The 19,423-nt window shown below is 41.5% G+C and overlaps 1 protein-coding gene across 1 annotated transcript in view; it reads left to right on the top strand.

Moving 5' to 3' along the window:
- Window positions 1-1,999: 1,999 nt before the first annotated feature.
- Window positions 2,000-19,423, top strand: part of LOC6568694 (nephrin) — a 49,139-nt gene continuing 31,715 nt past the window's right edge. The window contains exons 1-6 of the mRNA XM_043215309.1: window positions 2,000-2,045; window positions 2,180-2,536; window positions 9,715-9,867; window positions 13,166-13,339; window positions 16,589-16,742; window positions 17,000-17,136. Of these exons, the coding sequence (XP_043071244.1) occupies window positions 2,000-2,045; window positions 2,180-2,536; window positions 9,715-9,867; window positions 13,166-13,339; window positions 16,589-16,742; window positions 17,000-17,136 (1,021 nt within the window). The remainder of the gene's footprint in view (window positions 2,046-2,179; window positions 2,537-9,714; window positions 9,868-13,165; window positions 13,340-16,588; window positions 16,743-16,999; window positions 17,137-19,423) is intronic.

Below are 19,423 nucleotides of genomic sequence, written 5' to 3'. Positions count from 1 at the left end.
AATTTCAGATAAGATTTTTTTGAAAATAGGGGTTTGAATCTTAAATCTTTAGAAATTCGCTTCTAAATTTTAGAAAATATTTGTCTAAAAAGATAGTAGAAACCCACCATTAACAATTTATGACAAGACTTTAAAATTTATTGAAAAATGTTTACTTATTGATACTTAAATAGAGGAAAACTTTCTAGTTTTGTGCGATATTTTTGTGCTGAGTGTAGTCGCTGGGTAGTCGGTAGTCGGCAGCAATGAACCCAAGCACTCAGCACACCGACACACATCCCTTGTCCCGCATTGTGGATTTATGCATGTCGTCCTGGCATCGCATCGCATTTGTATGGTATACGGGATATAGTATATTGTATTTAAAATTCATTTATGTTCCACTCAGACATCATGTGTATGCAAATAGAGCCCATATTAATCATGGCCTTGGCCCTTTTTGGGTTCGTCTGCGATTAGTTTTTGGGTTCGCATTTTCCTTTACTTTTTTTATGTAGTTTTTTTTTTGGCATACCTTGTGAGCTGTAACTAAGGTTGTTTGTGGAGTAGTTCTTGTGACTTGTGTGTTGCGGTTAACATCTCAGTAATTTTCCTATCATTTCCGAGCTGTTCCGTGTGGTATTTAAAACTGCATCTGGGCGCTAATAAATAAACAACCAGGCACTAGCACTCTTTGGCTGTATGCATGTTGCATGCCGCATGCCGTATTCAACATTCCACAAGAGCAGATCCGTTTGAAATTTATGAAACGGACAACGATGCGAACGGGGACGGGGACGGACACGGACACGGACAAGGATACGGATATGAACGGAGACCAGAGTCCAGAGAGAAACGAAGTGGGTGGCGGGGGGACCTAAAACAACTGTAGCTGCCTGATGGCCGCGTTAAATGCTTTTGTTGATTCTGGGCTCTGTTCCGCGAAGCTTCCTCTTTCGTCCGCCTTTCTTTTTTTCCATTCTTTTTTCTTCACAATTTAATAGTTGGAGGGGGTGGAAGAAATAAACTGCCAGCGACTGCAGTCAGCAATAAGTCTTGGCAAACAGTCACCCGCGTGGGCGGAGTGCCACGCCTACAATTGGCTTTTGTGCAACGGGGGCAGCGCTTTTTGTTTATGGCAGGAGTGGAGTGGCAAGTGGAAATGTGTTTGTTTCTCATTAAAAAAACTTTTCATTTTCCGAGCGGTCAAAGTTCGGTTCCGACTATGACTCTGACTCCAACTGCTCCTAACTTGCAGCTCGGCGGTCCGCGGCAATTTAGTGTCCAAGAAGAAAGAGGGCAAAGGGGGGACGAGGAGGAGTTGGTGGGGGTGGAGGAACTGCCTCTGCGACTCCACTGACAGCGACATGTTCTGCCTTATTGCGGTCAGGATTTGCTATTTAGGCGACTGTCTCCTGTCTACCATCTCCTATTTCTGCCTCTTTTTCTTTCTCTAACTCTCTCTCTTTCGCCGTCCCATTGTCTCTTTGTGAGACAGCAGTTGCGGGCAGTTTCCATTGTTTTTTGCGGGCAACTGTCAAAATACTCATTTCATATTTTAGAGCAGCTAAAAGCTGTCAGAAGCTTTAGTTCCATTGCCATCTCTAATAGAAATGGACGTCTGTCGAAAGACAACAAACGGCATTAATCATTGCATTTTTATTATTATGCAAGCTAAAGTTTTAGTAAAACACACAGAAATGTGGCACTATTCATTAAGGGGAAAGTATTATTCTTAATTACAGCATAAGAGAAGCAGCTAGAAAATTGCTAGATAAAACCTACAAAACTGAAACTTGAATGATATTCAGCAGAACTCATTTCAGCACTTATTATTAACAAAAGTAAAGCTATTATTAGCAGGCAGAGAAGAACCCGTAGGACAAATTTGTGATTTATTTTGTACAGCTTGGCATCTATATTGATGATCTTTGTCATTGACAAGAGCCATATTCAAAAATAGAAGGCGCAATTTGAATGGATACACACAGAATACACTCATATCTGCTTAAGGTAAAAGATGTGTACTGTTCTCTTCGTCCTTTTTATTCAGCTGTATTGCTATGGTTAGTTGCCTAAGTTTGGGTACAGAATAGTTCAGGTATGTGAGTAAGGAGGGCAGATCCATAATAGATTTACTCAACAAACTAAATCAATACCTGTGACTAACGAGATACTACTTTATGTTCTTCTCTTGCAGTTATATTGTCGGTGCTGCTGTTGCTGTTGCAGCCAGTTGCATGCAGCGCGCAGCAGCAAAAGTTTCGCACGACGCCGCACGATCTGCAGGTGCTGGAGGGTGCCGAGGCGATGATGCGTTGCGAGGTCGCCAATCTTGCCGGTGCGGTACAGTGGACAAAGGATGGCTTCGCCTTGGGTTTCTCCACAGTGATACCTGGCTATCCGCGCTACTCGGTGCTCGGGGATCGCAAACAGGGCATCTACAATCTGCGCATCTCGAATGCATCCATCAACGATGATGCCGAGTATCAGTGCCAGGTGGGCCCAGCTCGACTCAATTCGGCAATTAGAGCCAATGCCAAGCTGACTGTCATCTGTAAGTATTTATGTATAACTTACATATATATATATATATATATATATGTCTATATATGCCTCTTTGAGTTTCTGTGTGTGCTTGTTAGCAGCATCAATTAATTCGAGTATTTAATACAATTCGTTTGTCTGTCTTTGGGTTTCCACCTCATTGCACCTACACCATTTGTACTTGCATATTTAAATATCTGTCGACTCCACTCGCTTTGCGAGTGTTGGCCAAATTGCTGGTGGGATGTTGGCTTGGCGGTTGTAGCTGCCAACATTTATTGTCAGCAATTTGCAAAGCAACAGCAACTGGAACACCAGCAACAACGACAACAACAACAGCAACAAAGTACGAGCTGAGCTGAATTTAGCGCAGTTTATTGCTCCAAGGAGTCACTGTCTGAGCTGACACTGTCGGCACAAACTTGGGGCAAAAGGAGCTGTATACACAACAAAAAAATAATAATCTCCCTGAGATTTTGCCTTGAAATTTAGAAAATATACAATTAAATATATAATAAGCAATAAATTAAAGTTTATATTTTGCCAAAATTTCGAGAATTAAGATGTCCTTAATTTCCAGTCTTTTTTTTTTTGGTATTTCAATTATGCTTTTTAAAATTTGATTCCTTAATAATAAAACATTTGCAACCAATATAAATTTATTTCTTGAAAAGAAAAAATGACTATAAATTAACAAAAATGCTTTTCAATTCGAAGAACTTGTCTTTTTATATATTTATAAATTATTTTTGAAAACCAGAACATTGTTTCGAAGCCGTTTTTTTGCTGAGTGTACGTAGAATTGAAAGAGGCTGAGGAAGGTGGGGTGTGCAGAAAGCATTTTCAAATTGAAGCGAAATGAATTTATTTTTGTTTTTAGTGCATATGTCAGGGTGTGCGTACTTCTGTGTGTGTGAGTGAGTGTGTTTCGTTGCATTGTTATTGCTGCTGTCGAGTAATCACTTTGAATGTGTGTGTGAGTGTGTATGTGTGTGTGTGTAGGTATCTCCTGTTGCTGCTGCTGCTTCTACAACTGCTGCTGCTGTTGTTGTAATCACTCAAGAAATTGCGCTACATTTGATGACAGCGATTTTCATTTCCTTTGCTTCGTTTGGCTGCCTTCTTCTCCTTTTTCTGCTCATGTTTCTCCATCTTCTTCTTCTTTCTATTCTTGTAGGTTTCTTTTTTCATTCCATCTTTCCACTTGCGACCCACTTCTTCTCTGACATGCCCTAGCAACGCTAGTCGACAACGTGATGCTGTCTTGCCCAAGGCTCACACACACATAAACACACACTCACACACACTCGTACACCCTCACACACCCTCACACACCCACACACACACAAATATGCGCATGCCTAATGACGTTTGTTTAGTTAATTACGCGCCATGAGCTGTGACAATGATGATGTGTGTTTGTGCCGAGAAGAGAGCCTTCGAAAAAAAACTCAAAGCAAGTACAAGTTAGAATGCTGTAGTTCTGTGAGCTTGACTACGATATACCCTATGAACCCAGTTGTTAAATAAATATGCGAAATACATATATTGCCAAAATTTCCATTAAAAAGTTTTGCATACTCAAATGTAAGCAGGTGTGGAAGTGCTCTCATTTCTTATGGCAGGCACACACACGCTTTTATTGCTTTCGGAAATCGATATCTATCGATATTTGTGAAGCCAATGTAGTTATCGATAACATGAAGCAAGCTTCATCTGAGATCCTTCTGGTCTTCATACAAACATGGCTAAATCGACTCTGCTGTTGATGCTGATCAAGAATGTAAATGCGTTAAGGAGTCGGACTCACTTTCTTCTGCGTGTTACATTCTTAAGCTGAAAAACATTATATCCTGTCTACACATTTTCAGTGGGTTTAGGGTATACAAAACGCGATGGCTCCGTCTCGGATTCTCATATAAGCTCGTTAGTTATGGTTGTTGGTATTGTTGTTGCTGCTGTTGTTGTTGTTGTTGTGGGGAAAGGTCGTCCTCTGTCTGAGCAGAACAGCCCCAAAGAAGAAATGTTTGTCATAATTGTTGGGTACTTGTGAGTTCTGTTCCTCTCCCTCTTCCTCCCTCTCTGTCTATCTTGTCAGAGAGTGTTTGTTCGCTGCCTTCTACTTTGTTTTGTTATGGCATCTACTGTGTTACTCTGAATGACTAAAATATGTTGGTATGTGTGTGTTTGTGTGTGTGTGTGTGAGTGTGTATGTATTTTCACATATATATATTCTCATACATAGGTATTTCCCGTAGGCATCCGGAACAAAACACGTGCGACATTATTGCAGCAATTAGCTCTTCGTTCGCAATGTGGACAAATGTGTAATAATTCAATTAAGTTCAAATTACATTTGTATTTGATTTATTTATTAATCTAATATCGGCATTCGATATTGATTAATGACTGTTCGAATTGATGCAGATTTCAAATTAAAATGCAACAATTTTTTCACTACTGACTTGCTCTCTCTTTCTCTCTATGTATTGTTGTCTTGCTGTTATTAAAACTAATTAAGTTAAAGTAAAATTTATGATTTTTTGTATCTAATTTCGGCATACAAGATTGATTAGTCTGCATAATCGAAGCAGCATTGGAAAAACACTGGTTTCACTACTGTCTCTCTTTCTCACTCCCTCGCTCACTCTCTCTCTCTCTCGGTCTACTGCTCTCCTGCTCTAATTAAAATAACATATGCATGCTAATGAACAAACCTTTGTCATTCACAAATTTAATTTCGAGTCAGACAAGGCAAAGTTCTTTTACAACTAATTTCAACGTACGCTGCCCGCTACAAGCTACAACTTTCCTGGACCCAACTATACACACACATAACACACACACACACACACACATAATACACACACAACACAACACACACCTGCACACACTCACATGCGTAGATGTGAACGGGCGCAATTAGATTATAAGTTGGCCATTTAGAGAGTGTAAAGAACTTTTGCACACAAAAGTCCACGTGCAAAATTATGGAAAATTGTAGAAAATTCGTTTGCATGCCATTAATTTTAAAAAACGCAACCGAAAAACATACATATGCCGCAAGGCGACCATGTCTAAAAGTTTTGTGCTGCCAACGCACTGGCAACCTGAACCTTAACTCACAACTGAAACTCAACCTGGGCCTGGGCCTGGGCCTGGATCCGGGCTTGGGTTTGGGCCTGGGCAATGGCGATTCAGCTGCTCCGTGACTCCGGGGCACAATGGAATTCAAGGCATGCACGGCCAAAAAAGCAGAGCAGCCTTTTATAAATTTTGAATACAAAGCAGCAATGCAAAAATTCAAAGAAAAAGAGCTGAAATATGTTTTTTTCTTCTTTTTCTCCCTTTTCTCTGTGTTATGCAATGCCGGCTGCAGTCCAGCTGGGGCTAAAATGGAAAAATGAGCTTGTCGAATCCACACACACACACACACACACACACACACACACACTCAGTCTCTGTCCTCGTCTCCGTTACAGTTGGAGTTCTTCTTTATTCTTTTTGTGTGGCCTGCGGGCAATAAATGTGCTTTAATGATTTTGAAATGGTCAAGAATTCGTTATCAATTTCCGCTCATTTGACTCGAATAATTGCAACGTAATTGTAGTGCAAATGATCAAAGTTTATGGACACCCCTCAACTCCCCCGCACCCCCTCCCCCTCTATCTCTCTCTCTCTCTGCACTTGGGCGTGACTCTTGAATTATGGACAGGCATTTGTTGTGTGTGACCTTTAGGTTAAAGTACATCCAACGCGGGTGGGTTGGAGTCCGGCGTCCTTGTGTCATCTTGGCAGAAATGTTAGCAATTTGAAGTTTGGCCTGAAAATGCTATGGCGCTCTCTTTCTCCTTCTCCCCCCTCTCTCTCCCTTTCTCTCTCTTTCTTTTTTTTCTCCCTCAACGCAGCAGTTGACGTCAAATGGAAAAATTGCCAATTCTTGGTTTTTCTTATCCTGCTGCTGCTGGAGGAAAAAAAGAAATGAAAATAAAAGAAAATGTCGAGAAATATTTCAGCGCATAAAATTTTTATGAGGCGTACTATTAGCGGGTTGGCGGAGAGAAGATGAAGAAGAAGAAGAACAAGCTACTACCAGGCTGAGAAGCTTCGCGAGCTTCGCCAGAATTCATGGCAAATTGCACTTTGCGCTGCATCCGTGCAACAGCAACAACAGCAGCATCACACTCAGAAAAACGTTTCAGTAGATCGATCTACAAATTAGAACTTTTGTCTTGTTTTTAAAAATAATTTAGTTGTTGTTCATTTAAATTATATGCATTTATAAACTATCTGAAATATTTGTGTATGTTAAATCTTCAAATACTAATATTTATTTTTAAAAAATCTACTCTTAAATTAAAAACCAAAATTCCAAAATTCATAGCAACTTTTTGCTGAGTGCAGCAACAACAGCAGCAGCAGCATCAGCAGCACCAGCACCAGTGCAACAATGGCTGCATAAATTATTTGCAGCTAACCCCATCTAAAACCCCCACTCCCCCTGACCCTTTTCTGCCCTTTGCTGGGTCAGTGCATAAAATTTAATCAACGAATCGCTGCGAGAGCAATTCTCCTATGTTTTGTAGTGCTGCAACAGCAGCTGCCCCAAGGGGAGTCGGCCTGTGTGGGACTTGCACCTTCAAAGCTCATTCATAATCAGATGTAACGACAACAACAACAACAATCAGTGGTTGTTGCAACCTTCAAAGGTGTTCTTCGATCCGACGACAAAGTAAGCGGCGGCGGCTACGTTGATCGATCAATGTCGTCCATGAATGTCAATAATCAAATACAATTGTATACCAATCAACAATACACACACATAACAATCTACATACACTCCCCCCTCCCCCTCATGTGTGTGCACAGGTTACACACAGACTCTTGTTATTATGGTTGTTGTTGATGTTGTTGTTGCAAAGCGAACTGCAATTTCTGCGAGTGCAATCATAATATGCAACTACATTTAACTTTGAATACCCCCCATTAGGGTCAATCAAATATTGTTATGCATTTTAGAATATGAATATTATGAATACACCCAATCAGAGGCAACATATCGCCAGCTTGCCACAGCATTCCACCCATTTAAGTCGTCTGGCACGAGACCATTTCAACTTTGGCTTTGCTCCATTTTGTCTCGATAAGATCGCTCTTTCTGGTAACTACAATATCTGAAATTTTTTTATATACATACACTCAACAAAATAATAAAAAAATAAGCTCTGTAAATCGACCTTAAAATTATAGCGCTTTTCTTAAAATTAGAAATTTGTTTCTAAATTTGAGAGAAAGACGCAAACCTCAATTTTAGAAATTTACTTTCTAAATAAAGAGGTGAGTTTCCAATGGTTTCCAAAAGTATGGCAAATTTCTAAAATGCACAGTGATGTTTTTTTCAAAGTGTATGTTTCCGGATATTTTCCATCAGCTCGTCAACGTATTTTTGGGACATTTTGCAGGTGGCGCTGTGAATCGTAGCAGTAGCAGTTGCCACTGCCTACTTTTGGGCGCAGACAATCAGATTACTTATACAATATAGTCAGCCATTATGGGTAGCAAGTGTTGGGGGCAATTTAATTCGGAAAACCCTGCAAGGCACATATAAGTATATATAGCTATGCATGTGTGTGTGTGGTGTGTGCGTGGTGTTTGAGTCGCGGGATTTGGTGTTTGTGTATTTGATTTGTGCATAATAATTTAATGTGCCCAGAGCTATGCAAATAAAATTCACAAACAACAAGGCAGCTTGGAGGCATCTACAACGCGACAAGCGGCAGGTGGTCGGGGCAGGGGTGGGGTGTGGTTTGTGGGTTGTGGGCAAGCACACCTCTCAACGGAGGCACCTATCAAAGGACTCCGCAGGACTGCGTTGGTCGGTGTTGATTTCATTTGGTAGCAAAGAAAAGCAATTACCTTCCCCGTTGCTGTGCGGCTTAGTTACTAGAGAAGTCGCCACCTCCCCCTGCTCCCTCGCTAGGTGCTTGTTGTCCTTGTTATTATTATTTTTTTCTTCGTCATCCTTGCAACGCTGACATTAAGCATTCATTTCGCATGCAACAACTTCTACGACGCAGGCAGGCAGCAGGCAACATATGTTGCATGTCAAATGCGACTCCTTTTTATCCCGCTTTCTTTATTTCTCGCTGCTGCAACGAGTATTTTATACAAGCATTCTGTCTGGGCGTCTGTTGCATGTGGCAGCCTGGCAGCGTGGCGTGGTGTTAGCATGGTGGCTGTGCAACAACAATGCCAAACGCAAGACGTAAGGGCTGCTTGCTGCACGCCTCCTTCAGGTGGCATTAAAATAATGCACACGTGCACTTAACTTTATCCACAATTGTTTGTTTGTGTGCGAGCTTATGTGTGTCTGTGTGTGTGTATGGGTGTATGTGTGTGTGTGCTTAGCAATTCTATTGCTGCTGCTGTTTCTACAACTCTTGCCCCATTGTGTTTGACTGCTGCTGTTTATACACTCGGCAAACAAAACTTCGCCGAAACGGAAACTCCTACTCCAAAGTAGATAGCAGTTGAACTCTAATATAGATAAACTTTAGTTTAATAAAGCATTTATTAAGAATATAAATTAATTTTAAAAAAAGAAACCATAATTTTTCTGAGATTGTCGATTTGGGGAAGCCATTCTAATTTTAAGAAAAATGTTTTCTTATATTTTGAAATTATTTCTATTTACTAAATTTCGCTGAGTGTACTGCCACCCACTGCTGCTGCACAAATATTGAGACTCATACTTGAGCACATTAACGGGAGGCAGGAGCGGGCCGCGGGTTGCCGCGGAGTTGGGCGCCAGGCGCACAGGGGGCGGGCAGTCGACTAGCTAGACGGTGAGCCTGCTGCAGGCCATGCATTCCATTTACATTCACTACTTTGGCGGCCATTCAACCTGCCACAACAATGTCGCCTCCCCCGCCCCCCAACCAACTGGCCAACATGCCGCATTGTCGCATAATGAGCGAGAGCTAGCTCTTAGTTCTGGTTCTTGTTGTTATTGTTGTTCGAGTTGATGTTGGAGCTGTTGCTGCCTGCCATTGTTTTGTTTTATTTCGCCTCTGGCTCCGGCTAAGCATTGTTCGCAACAGTTGTTGGCTGCTAGCATTTGCAAATAACAGTCGTCTAATCACTATTTCTAATCACCTCTCTCTCTCTCGCTCTCTCTCTATGTTGCAGCACCGCCATCATCGATCGAGATCAAAGGCTATGGCCACAACGCCAAAGTGGAGGTCCGTGAGAATCAGGATTTGACACTCAAGTGCATCGTGGCGAATGCGAAGCCGGAAGCCCAAATCGTTTGGTATCGTGGCAATGTTGAATATAAGCCAGGTTAGTACATATATCTACACATATCTATAGCTATGTAGCTCTCTCTCTATGTATATATATATGTAATGTACACACACACAGACACCTACTCGCACAGCTCGTGACAAGTGTCACACAACACTAAGCCATCAAATTTAATGTCCACTTAGACAGCAACATTCAGCCGCCCGAAATATCCGTAACGAACGCATGTCTCTTCTAATGGCAGCCCCTCTACCCCTACCCCAACCCCAACCCTTATCCTTACTTTTACAACCCTACCCCCAATACCCCACTCTCCTTGCTCATCCCTTTTTGGCCATCAGCAACGTGGCTTGATCCACTCTGCCAAAAAAAAAATAAAAAAAAAAACACAAACAGAAACAACAAGAGTAAAACAAAAAGTGTAAATGGGTTTTGGCTGCTGCTGGAGTTGGAGTTGGAGATTGGACATTGGAGTTAGAGTTGGAGCTGTAGCTGTAGCTGGAGGGCAGCCTTTTGTCTGGGGCACATGTGAGTGAGAGAGAAAGAGAGGCCATCGCTGACTTTCTGCTTGATGACGGTGCTTAAATAATAATTTTATACCCCAACAAAACGCTCGCTGTTAGCTGCCAATGTCGAAGTCCATGTGAATGTGGATGTGGATGTGGATGATGTTGATGCCAATGTTTTGATGCTGACGTTTCCCTTATCTTGTTTTGTGCCTTGTCATTCAGCCATACTGCCAGCTAGCCAGTCAAATTGGACGCTTCCACCAAAAAGAATATATGAAAAAATGCAAATGTAAACGCTGCACACAGCGAAGAGCAGGACATGGTTTGGGATTGGGAGCGCTTAGTCGCCTTCACGACATTTAATTTTCATAATGATTATGATATGCATATATACATATAGGTGTGGGAGTGTGTGTGTGTGTGTGTGTGTGGTTCGTTGCCTGGTAGCTGTCATTTGGCGGCTAACGAAATCATTTTAGCACAACTGGCGCGTTAAAAATGCTTAAAATGTGAAACGACGCACAACAGCAATGGCGATGGCGATGGCGATGGCGTTGCCGACGATGATGATGGAAATTTTTGGGCAAACATAATAAAAAAAAAAGGAAAAACTGAACAAAAATAAGAAAATTTCGCAAAACGGCGTAAAATGTAGGAAAATCCGCAAGGAAATGTGGGCAGTTCAGAACAAGGAAGTGCGGAAAGGGAACGGAGCGCTGCATGATGAATTATGTTTACGACACAATATGTTGCGGCTGGACTGTTGCGAGGCACAGTTCCCGTTCCCGTTCCCGTTCCTTTCTCACGAGACTTTACGACAATGGGCAAGCCGGAGTCGGGAGACCGGAGACCGGGTGTCTGCAGTCTGTAGGATCATTTGCAAGCTGTCAGTGACGCTGACTCTGTGGCTGTGTGGCTCACTGGCTCAGGGTCGTGTGCAACTATGTGTTGGAGTGTGTGTGTGTGTGTGTTGGTGTTGGTGTGTGTTGAACGTATGTGGCGGTCGCGTAAATGACGGTTAATGCGCCAGTTCAAGGCACAAGCCGAACAGCTTGCTCATTATCCCGCCGCCATGTTAAATATGTTGTATAAATACATATATAAAAAACCAAAAGAAAAAAATCTATATATATGTATATGTGTATAAATATGTACAGCTGCGGTCAAAATAAGAGTACGATATGTTAAAAATACTTCAAATGTAGTTAAAGAATTAAGCAAATATTATTTCAACTCGAGCAATTAATACTGACGATAAACTGGCATAGCTATAAAATAATTAGCAAAAGAAATTAAATTCTTTAAATTCTTTTAATCAACATAATAGTCATGGAATACTATTGAAGCCTTCTTAATTTTGCCTGGGAGCTAAATACTATTTCTTAAAACTATATACGCTGTGTGAATGTTTTAATAAAGTATGATTAGTACTTGGTCGCATAACACTTGAGGAGATATATCGATGAGTAAAATGATCCATGAAAGGGGCTATGAAAATATTGAGTAGCACTACTATTATTTTGCCCGCAACTGTATCTCAACTCTCTGCGAAGATAGTTTGGGGCAACATTTAAAGCACATGCTCTCTGCAGATACAAATATTGCTGCAGCAGGCTCTTCAGCTTTTCAGTTTAAAAAATAGACAACAACAACAAGCCATTGACAATTTATGAGTCGAAATTATGTCACAAAATGTTGTTGATGTTGTTGTTAGCAAATATTACACGAAATATGCGCCTACAAATGAGTTTCATGGGTCGCGGAATGGCGCAGTGAGAGACAAAAAGAGAAAGACAGAGGAAGGGAGAGAGAGCGATGAGGAGTGGGGGAAAACTTCATAAAATATGCGTTAAACTTTATGACAACGACTTAGATGCGCGGGGGCAGGGCTGTTTGGGGGAGTTGGGGCAGTTGCACGTACGCGAAAATGGCGTGCAAATTTTGCAATAGCAAGTTAGAAGGGAAATTCACACACATACACACACACAGACACACACACAGACACACATGTACCCAGCAGCCATTTTAATTTTCTTTGTGAAAAGCTTGCCGGATTGCTGCTGTTGATGTTTCGTATTGTTTGTTGTTGTTATTATGATAAATCGCAGACATTTAACGCAGCGCACAAGAATTTATAACACACGCACACGCACACCCACCAACACAATCACACACACACACACGCACACACACTAACACACAACAGCTGCATTTTTGGGTAGTTCGCTTGTTGCGTCATTATTTATGACAAAGAGAGTCTTGGCCCGTCGAAACAATGAGTACAGAATAGTAGCAGCAACTGCAGACGACAGACAAATGAGCTACAGGCCATCTAAGCATAACAATACACTTAAAAACTACAAAGTGAATCGAGTCTGAAGGAAGATTTAACAAATATTTATTATAGCTAGTGCACTCTGCAAAGAAAATCAGCACAAATTTTAGAAATTCGCCAAGCGTAACTTAGCTTATTATTTAGAAAGTATATTTCTAAAAAATCAGTGTTCTTCTTTTCTTAATTTCAGGGGTGAAATATGTATAATGTTGCTTAAGTTGGGCATAAAAGTTAGTATTTTAAGATTTCACATATACTAACATTTAAGAGAGTTTTAAAATTCCTATAAATTAATTCCCACTGAGCTAGCAAGCCTGAACGACAAACAACTGCTAAACTTTGATCAAGAACAGCTTGCTAGTTTTCACTTTGATTTTTTCTGCGTGTATTAAATCTAGTAGTTTATAGTTTTCGATTATACGTAAGAGGCATAACTAATCACTGTTTTAATCCCAACTCACTCTGTCTCTCTCTCTCTCTCTCTTTGCAGATAAGCGCGACGATAAAGTGTCGGAATCGACGCCGAAGCGCTACACAACAACCTCCAGCCTGAAGCTGAAGCCCGGCGCGAATGATGATTACGCGGAATACACCTGCCAGGCGAAGCATCGGGCCCTGTCGCCGGACATGCCCATGCGTGCCACCGTGCAACTGTCCGTGTTGTGTGAGTAGACCTCTAGATTCCTAGGCACTCCCATACCCAGACTCAATACCTATTCCCAATTCCACTGGGATGCCCATCATTGTCAAATGATAGAGGGATAGAGGATGCGGAATTCCAAGCGTCGAATGCCGAATGCCAAATGCCGAATGCCGACCTCATTAGCCATCTCAAATGACCAAGTTGGCAATACAATTGAAATGCTTATGCTGAGTGCCCTCACCTCTCACCCCCCAGCCCCCCTCCCCGCACCCATTGGAGTTGCTGCAACGCACAGCATTCGTGGCACGCAAAACGCGGCCAGAAAGCATTGGCAAAGAGCAATTGCCACAACAACCGTTCCAGTTGCCCCTCCTGCCTGTCACGGCCTTCACGGCCGCTAATTGCGCAATTGGCACGCGTATTAATTAGTTTTTAAATTCTAATGGGACGCCCAGCTGCTGCCACGCATTACGCACCGACCAGCAGCACCGCCTCAGCTGCGTGTGGGGTCAGCAATTGCGAGCGGGAGTCGCTTACGAGTTGGAGGTGCACTCGGCAAAAATCAAACTGAATTTTTGGAATTCGCCAAGCGTAACTAACCTTATTGTGTTGAAAGTATCTTACTAAAAACCCGGGTTGTTGCATTCTTTTTTTATTTTATGGTACCGTTTTTCTAAAATGTAGAACAAATTTGAATTATTTTCAGGGTGTTTTTCATATTTCTACAAAGGAACTCTAATTTAATATAATAATTAAAACACATTAGTATCTTAAGATTCGATAGATTATAAATTCATATAACTATATTTCTAAAAAAAATATACAAAAACACAAGTTTTTTGTGATGTTCGTTTCGTTTACAAGTTATAGCTAAAAAGAAGAAAAACTTGATAGGTTTTTGTTGAGTGTGGGAGTTGGGAGTGTGGAGTGGGGAGTTGTGAGTTGGGAGTCGGGAGTCGGGGGCAGCATTGGGTACGCAGTGCGTGGCATTTGCAAATTTCCAACTTGCTGTTATTGATTGCCGGCGAACTGGGCTCGCTCTCCAGGTGACCAACCGCGTTTACCTGTGCCCAGTCACCACCGCCCACTTCCACATCCCCCTGCCGCTGCTGCTTCTCGTGTTCCTGTTCCTGTTACTGTTCCCCTTCCTCCTCCCGATCCGCATTACGTGCGGCATATTCAAATTAATTATGTTTCGTTATTTATGCATAGGCAGCTGCCGATGGAACCAAGCCTGCAGCTGCAGAGCCTGCCACAAGGCTATTATTGACGCTGCTGCCACACACACACACACACACTCAGAGAGAACACACACATTTAGCCATTTCGTGCTCTTTGGCCGTTGATATAATAGATTGAATAATAGCCAAAGCAATCCGCATCGCAAACATTTATATTCATTGCCCAAATTTGAAATGCAATCTATTAAAATGTTGTCATTGGCATCGGGCATCAAGCATCAGGCATCAGCCATAGTTCTTTATATGTGCTTGTGTGAGTGTGTGTTATAAATATTTATACATCTTAATTGTACAGAGATATACATATATATGTCTATATATATGTACTGCCCGGCTATTTGCGTCGTTTAATTATGCGCTATTATTGCAATTTCCTTCTCCACACTCCAATTATGGGCACCAGCGGCAAGTCCTGTCATTTGCAAGGACTTGTCCCGGTCAACAATCGGATTCAGTCAGCCCCATGCTACCCATGTATATATAAGCCCAGGTGGATGCATAGGCAGCCGATACTCGTACAATATTTCAAGTGATTTTAATTTAATTCTGTGCCTGGTTTTATCCGGCTCTGCATAAGTGCAGCAGTGTGTGTGTGCCTGTGTGCCTCTGCGTGTGTGGCACACATTTTACGACACTGTGTTCAGATATTACGTATACGCATCTTGAACAGCAGTTATAACAGACAAATTTAAAACGCAAACAATTAAAAAAACTAAGTAGTAGTATTTGTAATTGTTTTATTGCCACGTTGAACAGGTCACATTGTTTACTGTTTGCGGTATTAACAATGTTATTTAGGCCGCCCACAATAACACGCAGAATTACCAACTACACTCGGAAAAACAAAATCGGCCTGAATTTTAGAAATTCGATTTACTTTTGGCATTTTTGAATACTCTTTTTTAACATATTTTTTTTTGTGAAATTTCGCTTAAGGTTGTTTTTTTTTAAGAAAATGAAAAATGGTTTCATATTTTCACAAATTGTTTCTGAAAACAAGAAAAACTTTCTAGTGTATAGGTCGATTTTTTTGTGAGTGTAGCCAGCCAGTCTCGACTGCATTCAGCATTTGCACAACATTTTAACCAAATGCAGATGCACTTTTGAACAGGTCGCCACGCCTATTCAACAAAAACAACAATATAAACAACAATATCAACAACACAATGACCAATTTGATTAAAAACAAGTGCGAATGGCTAAATTAGGCAAGCCAAAGCTTAGATACACTTCTAGACGGGAATTAAGGTTCTCAATTTTTTGACATTAGGCAGGAGTCTGAATCCAAAAATGAGTCCGATAAGTATTTTTGCCAAATGTGGATAGCATAATGAAATGCATATTGTCCAAGTTTGCTTTAGATATGTTATTCAACATATATATTGTTCATACAATAGCTCAACTTTCAAACGATCCTTGCTATGACAGCTATTTAATATAGTAAACCGATGCGTTCGGGCTGCTATATATATCGCCTGCAGCAAAATGACGAATCTAAGACAAGTTTCAACAAATTAGCTTCAAAACTGTGAACATAAAGACAGATGAAGACTTGGCCATATCAATTGGGCTAATGATGCTAATCAATATATATATATATATATATGATATCGGGGATGTCTCCTGTGTTATGATAAAATAATTATACCCTCTACGTAAGAGTATCACAACCACTAATAATAAAAAAAAAAAACGGGGCCAAAGGGACAATCGGAAAATAATGCGTTTGACCACATAAACGATTTGCATGCAAACACTTCAATTAAAAATCGTGCAAAAATGTTCTGTTCTGTCCGTCCGTCCGTCCGTCTATCCGACTGGCCAACTGGCCACATTTGTTTTAGTGTAAATGGAATTTATTTGTGGCCGCCACTGCAATTAAATATGCTCGCTATAAACACACATGTTTTTCGCTACTGTTTGTTGTTTTTTGGTTGTTGTTGCTGTGTCCATTATGGGTTTATAAATGCAACGCACTATTCTACTGCAACCCTTCTCTTTTCTCTGTTTCTGTTTTTGTGAATCGCAGATCCACCCGGACCACCATATATCGAGGGTTATTCGCCCAGCGTCACCCTGCGACGTGGCCAGACCGTGGAGCTGAGTTGTCGCAGTCACGGTGGCAATCCACCGGCACAGCTCATCTGGTACAAGAACAACTCCCAGATACGCATGGCCTACAGGTAAATAATATAGATATATATAAATACAATACACATTTGCGATAATAATAATAATAGTGCTGATTATTCTCAATGTTTTTATAGGGCCTTTCATAATCCCTTCGCTGCAATAAAATTTGCAGGACTATAAAATGGGCTATGAAAACATTGAGTGTTATTGATTTCATAAAGCAGCACTATTATTTTGACCATATCTGTACATATAGTATATATTATATATCAGCTTAAGTTATAAATCCATTCTATGCATTTTACAGGACCGCTGGCCGCCTGTCGGAAAACATTTACACGTTCACCGCGGAGGCGGGCGACAACAAGGCTCGTTTCCGGTGCGAGGCAAGCAATGTGATGTCCCAGACGCCGCTCAAGGCGGAAGTCGATTTGACTGTACTATGTAAGTGCAATATAACCACTGCCACAACCCCTGAACAACCAACCCCCATCCTCCATTTGCATCTCATCATCAAAGTGAGAATGCTTGCTGCCTGCCCAATGCTGCTGGCACTTGGAGTCTTGCATATGCTGTGCATGCAACTGCAACCAGATAATTTGGACTGTCTGCTGGCCAGAGACAGAGGGGCTGAGAGAGGGGGACAGAAAGGGATGGAGGGAGGGTGGGAGAGTGCTCGTTATGCAGACGGGGGCAATTTGCCTGGCAGCCTAACACTCCAGCGAGTCCTTTGCATGTTTGCCTAATTGTATTTCGTTAATTTTCATATTTGCACACTCTTGCACACACACACACACACACACTCACCACACACACATCCACACACACACTTCGTATGCGAGCTGGTTTGTGTCAACAGTCGTTCTTTTCTGCCACTTGGCACGCGACACAAAGCGAAAATAAGCCTGATAACGCTTTGGCTGCCTCCCTCTCCCTCTCCCTCGATCTCTATCTCTTTCACCATCTATGTCTCTCTCTCTCTTTCACTGAGGCTGTTGCTTTCTTTTGCAATTAAGCTTAAGCTTGCACTCTAAAACTCAGCCTTCAATCCACTGCTTGCAACTTCCACTTGGCTTTGTCAAATCAAGCAATGCAAATTCTTTTCAAGTGCCAAAAAGTGTTGGCTACCCCCAAACGCCCACGCCCTCAACACCTTACCTCCCTTAGGTCCACACTCTCTGTGTCTGTTCCCCACTCGCTCTCCTTTTCTCTGCTACGAGAATTGCAATCAGGGCCCGGGCTCAGTTAGCAGGCGTTGCAGTTGCAGTTTTAAAAAGGAAGTCGAGTCGCGTTGACGGAATTTGCATTCACTTTTGTTGCATGCCCCTGCCCTCTCCTTCTTCTTGTCTGTGTGTGTATGTGTGTGCCTGTGTCTAGCATGCAAATTGGCGACTTGAGGGCACGCTGCGTATGCGTGATATTCAAATTTGGAGTGGCGAGTGACGACCGCCGCCACTCTGGGAATTGTCGCTATTTAGCAATGTCTTGCCTGCTAATTGCTAACTGCTATCTGCTAACTGCTAACTGCTGCCTGCAGCATACACTCAGAAAAAGGTCATAAGAAATTTAAAGTGTCAATTTTGAAGGTTTAACTTTCCAAAAACCACATTTTGTATTTCATACAATTTTATTTTTCTTAAACTAAATTATTATTACTAAATATTAGTAATAAATTCATATAACATCATCTTAAAAAACCTATGTTTTATGGGTATTCGAGCTTCGATAGCCTACTGATATATTCTGAATTACAGATAAGACATTTTATGATAATCAAGTTTTGTATTCCTACTTTTTGGAAATGCATATTTCAAAAAACAAAAGAAAATATTTTGGGACAAGCCTTTCTAAATTTTTAGAAAATTATTTTCTTATAGAAATGCATTTTTTATAAAAAATATAAAACTTTCTAGCTTTCAAATCGGCTTTCTAAAATGCAGTTCCATTTTTGTTTTGCGGGGTGAATGAGTAATGAAAGGCTATGACCCAAAAGTCGACTCTGACCAACTCAACTCGAGTCGACTTGGCTAATTCCAATTGTGGGGACACGTGGCACGTGCAACTTGTCCAGCTGATGGACGAATACCAATCAAACTGGCTCTTGTTTTGCCAGCACTTACATGCGACTAGCTGGCTAGCTTTTGTTTGCCTTGTTTACCTGGTTGCCCCGAAAAATATGCCACTTTGAGTGTGCAACACACATACACACACACACACGTACACAGCTGCGCTCGTTTCGAGCAGCACGCATTATTTATGTATAACGAAATGTGGCACACACAAAAATGAAGACGTAGCTGGAATACATTGACTGCCACACACACACACCCCCTTTGCGTGTGTGCATGTGTGAGCGGAATGAAGATGTATGGCGATTTGCGATGCGATGCGAGAAGTTAAGAATTCATAATGTTTATTTATATGCGAAACATATCGAGTCGAACTTTTGTAATACTTCCCTCCCCGTTTTTTTGCATATGCCCAGCTAACATACATGGCGTATGCGTAATATCTATGCACAGCTGCTGTTCCTCTGGTTACAGCGTCAGCATCAGCATCAGCTTCAGTTACTGCCTGCACTTATCCATCAAACCAAATGGAAGGAAGGCAGCTGCAGCTTCTGCTCATGCTTCTGCTTCTTGCTGGCATTAGGTAATAGCTCGGCAACGGGAACAGACGCCTGTCACTCAGTCATTCATTCAGTCATCATTTGTATGCAGGCTACACAACA

Source organism: Drosophila grimshawi, unplaced genomic scaffold (genome assembly GCF_018153295.1).
Source record: "Drosophila grimshawi isolate 15287-2541.00 unplaced genomic scaffold, ASM1815329v1 contig_1367, whole genome shotgun sequence".
In the NCBI taxonomy this organism is placed as follows: Eukaryota; Metazoa; Arthropoda; class Insecta; order Diptera; family Drosophilidae; genus Drosophila; species Drosophila grimshawi.
Note: the sequence above shows the minus strand (reverse complement) of the source record. Positions and strands in the feature narration are given on the sequence as shown.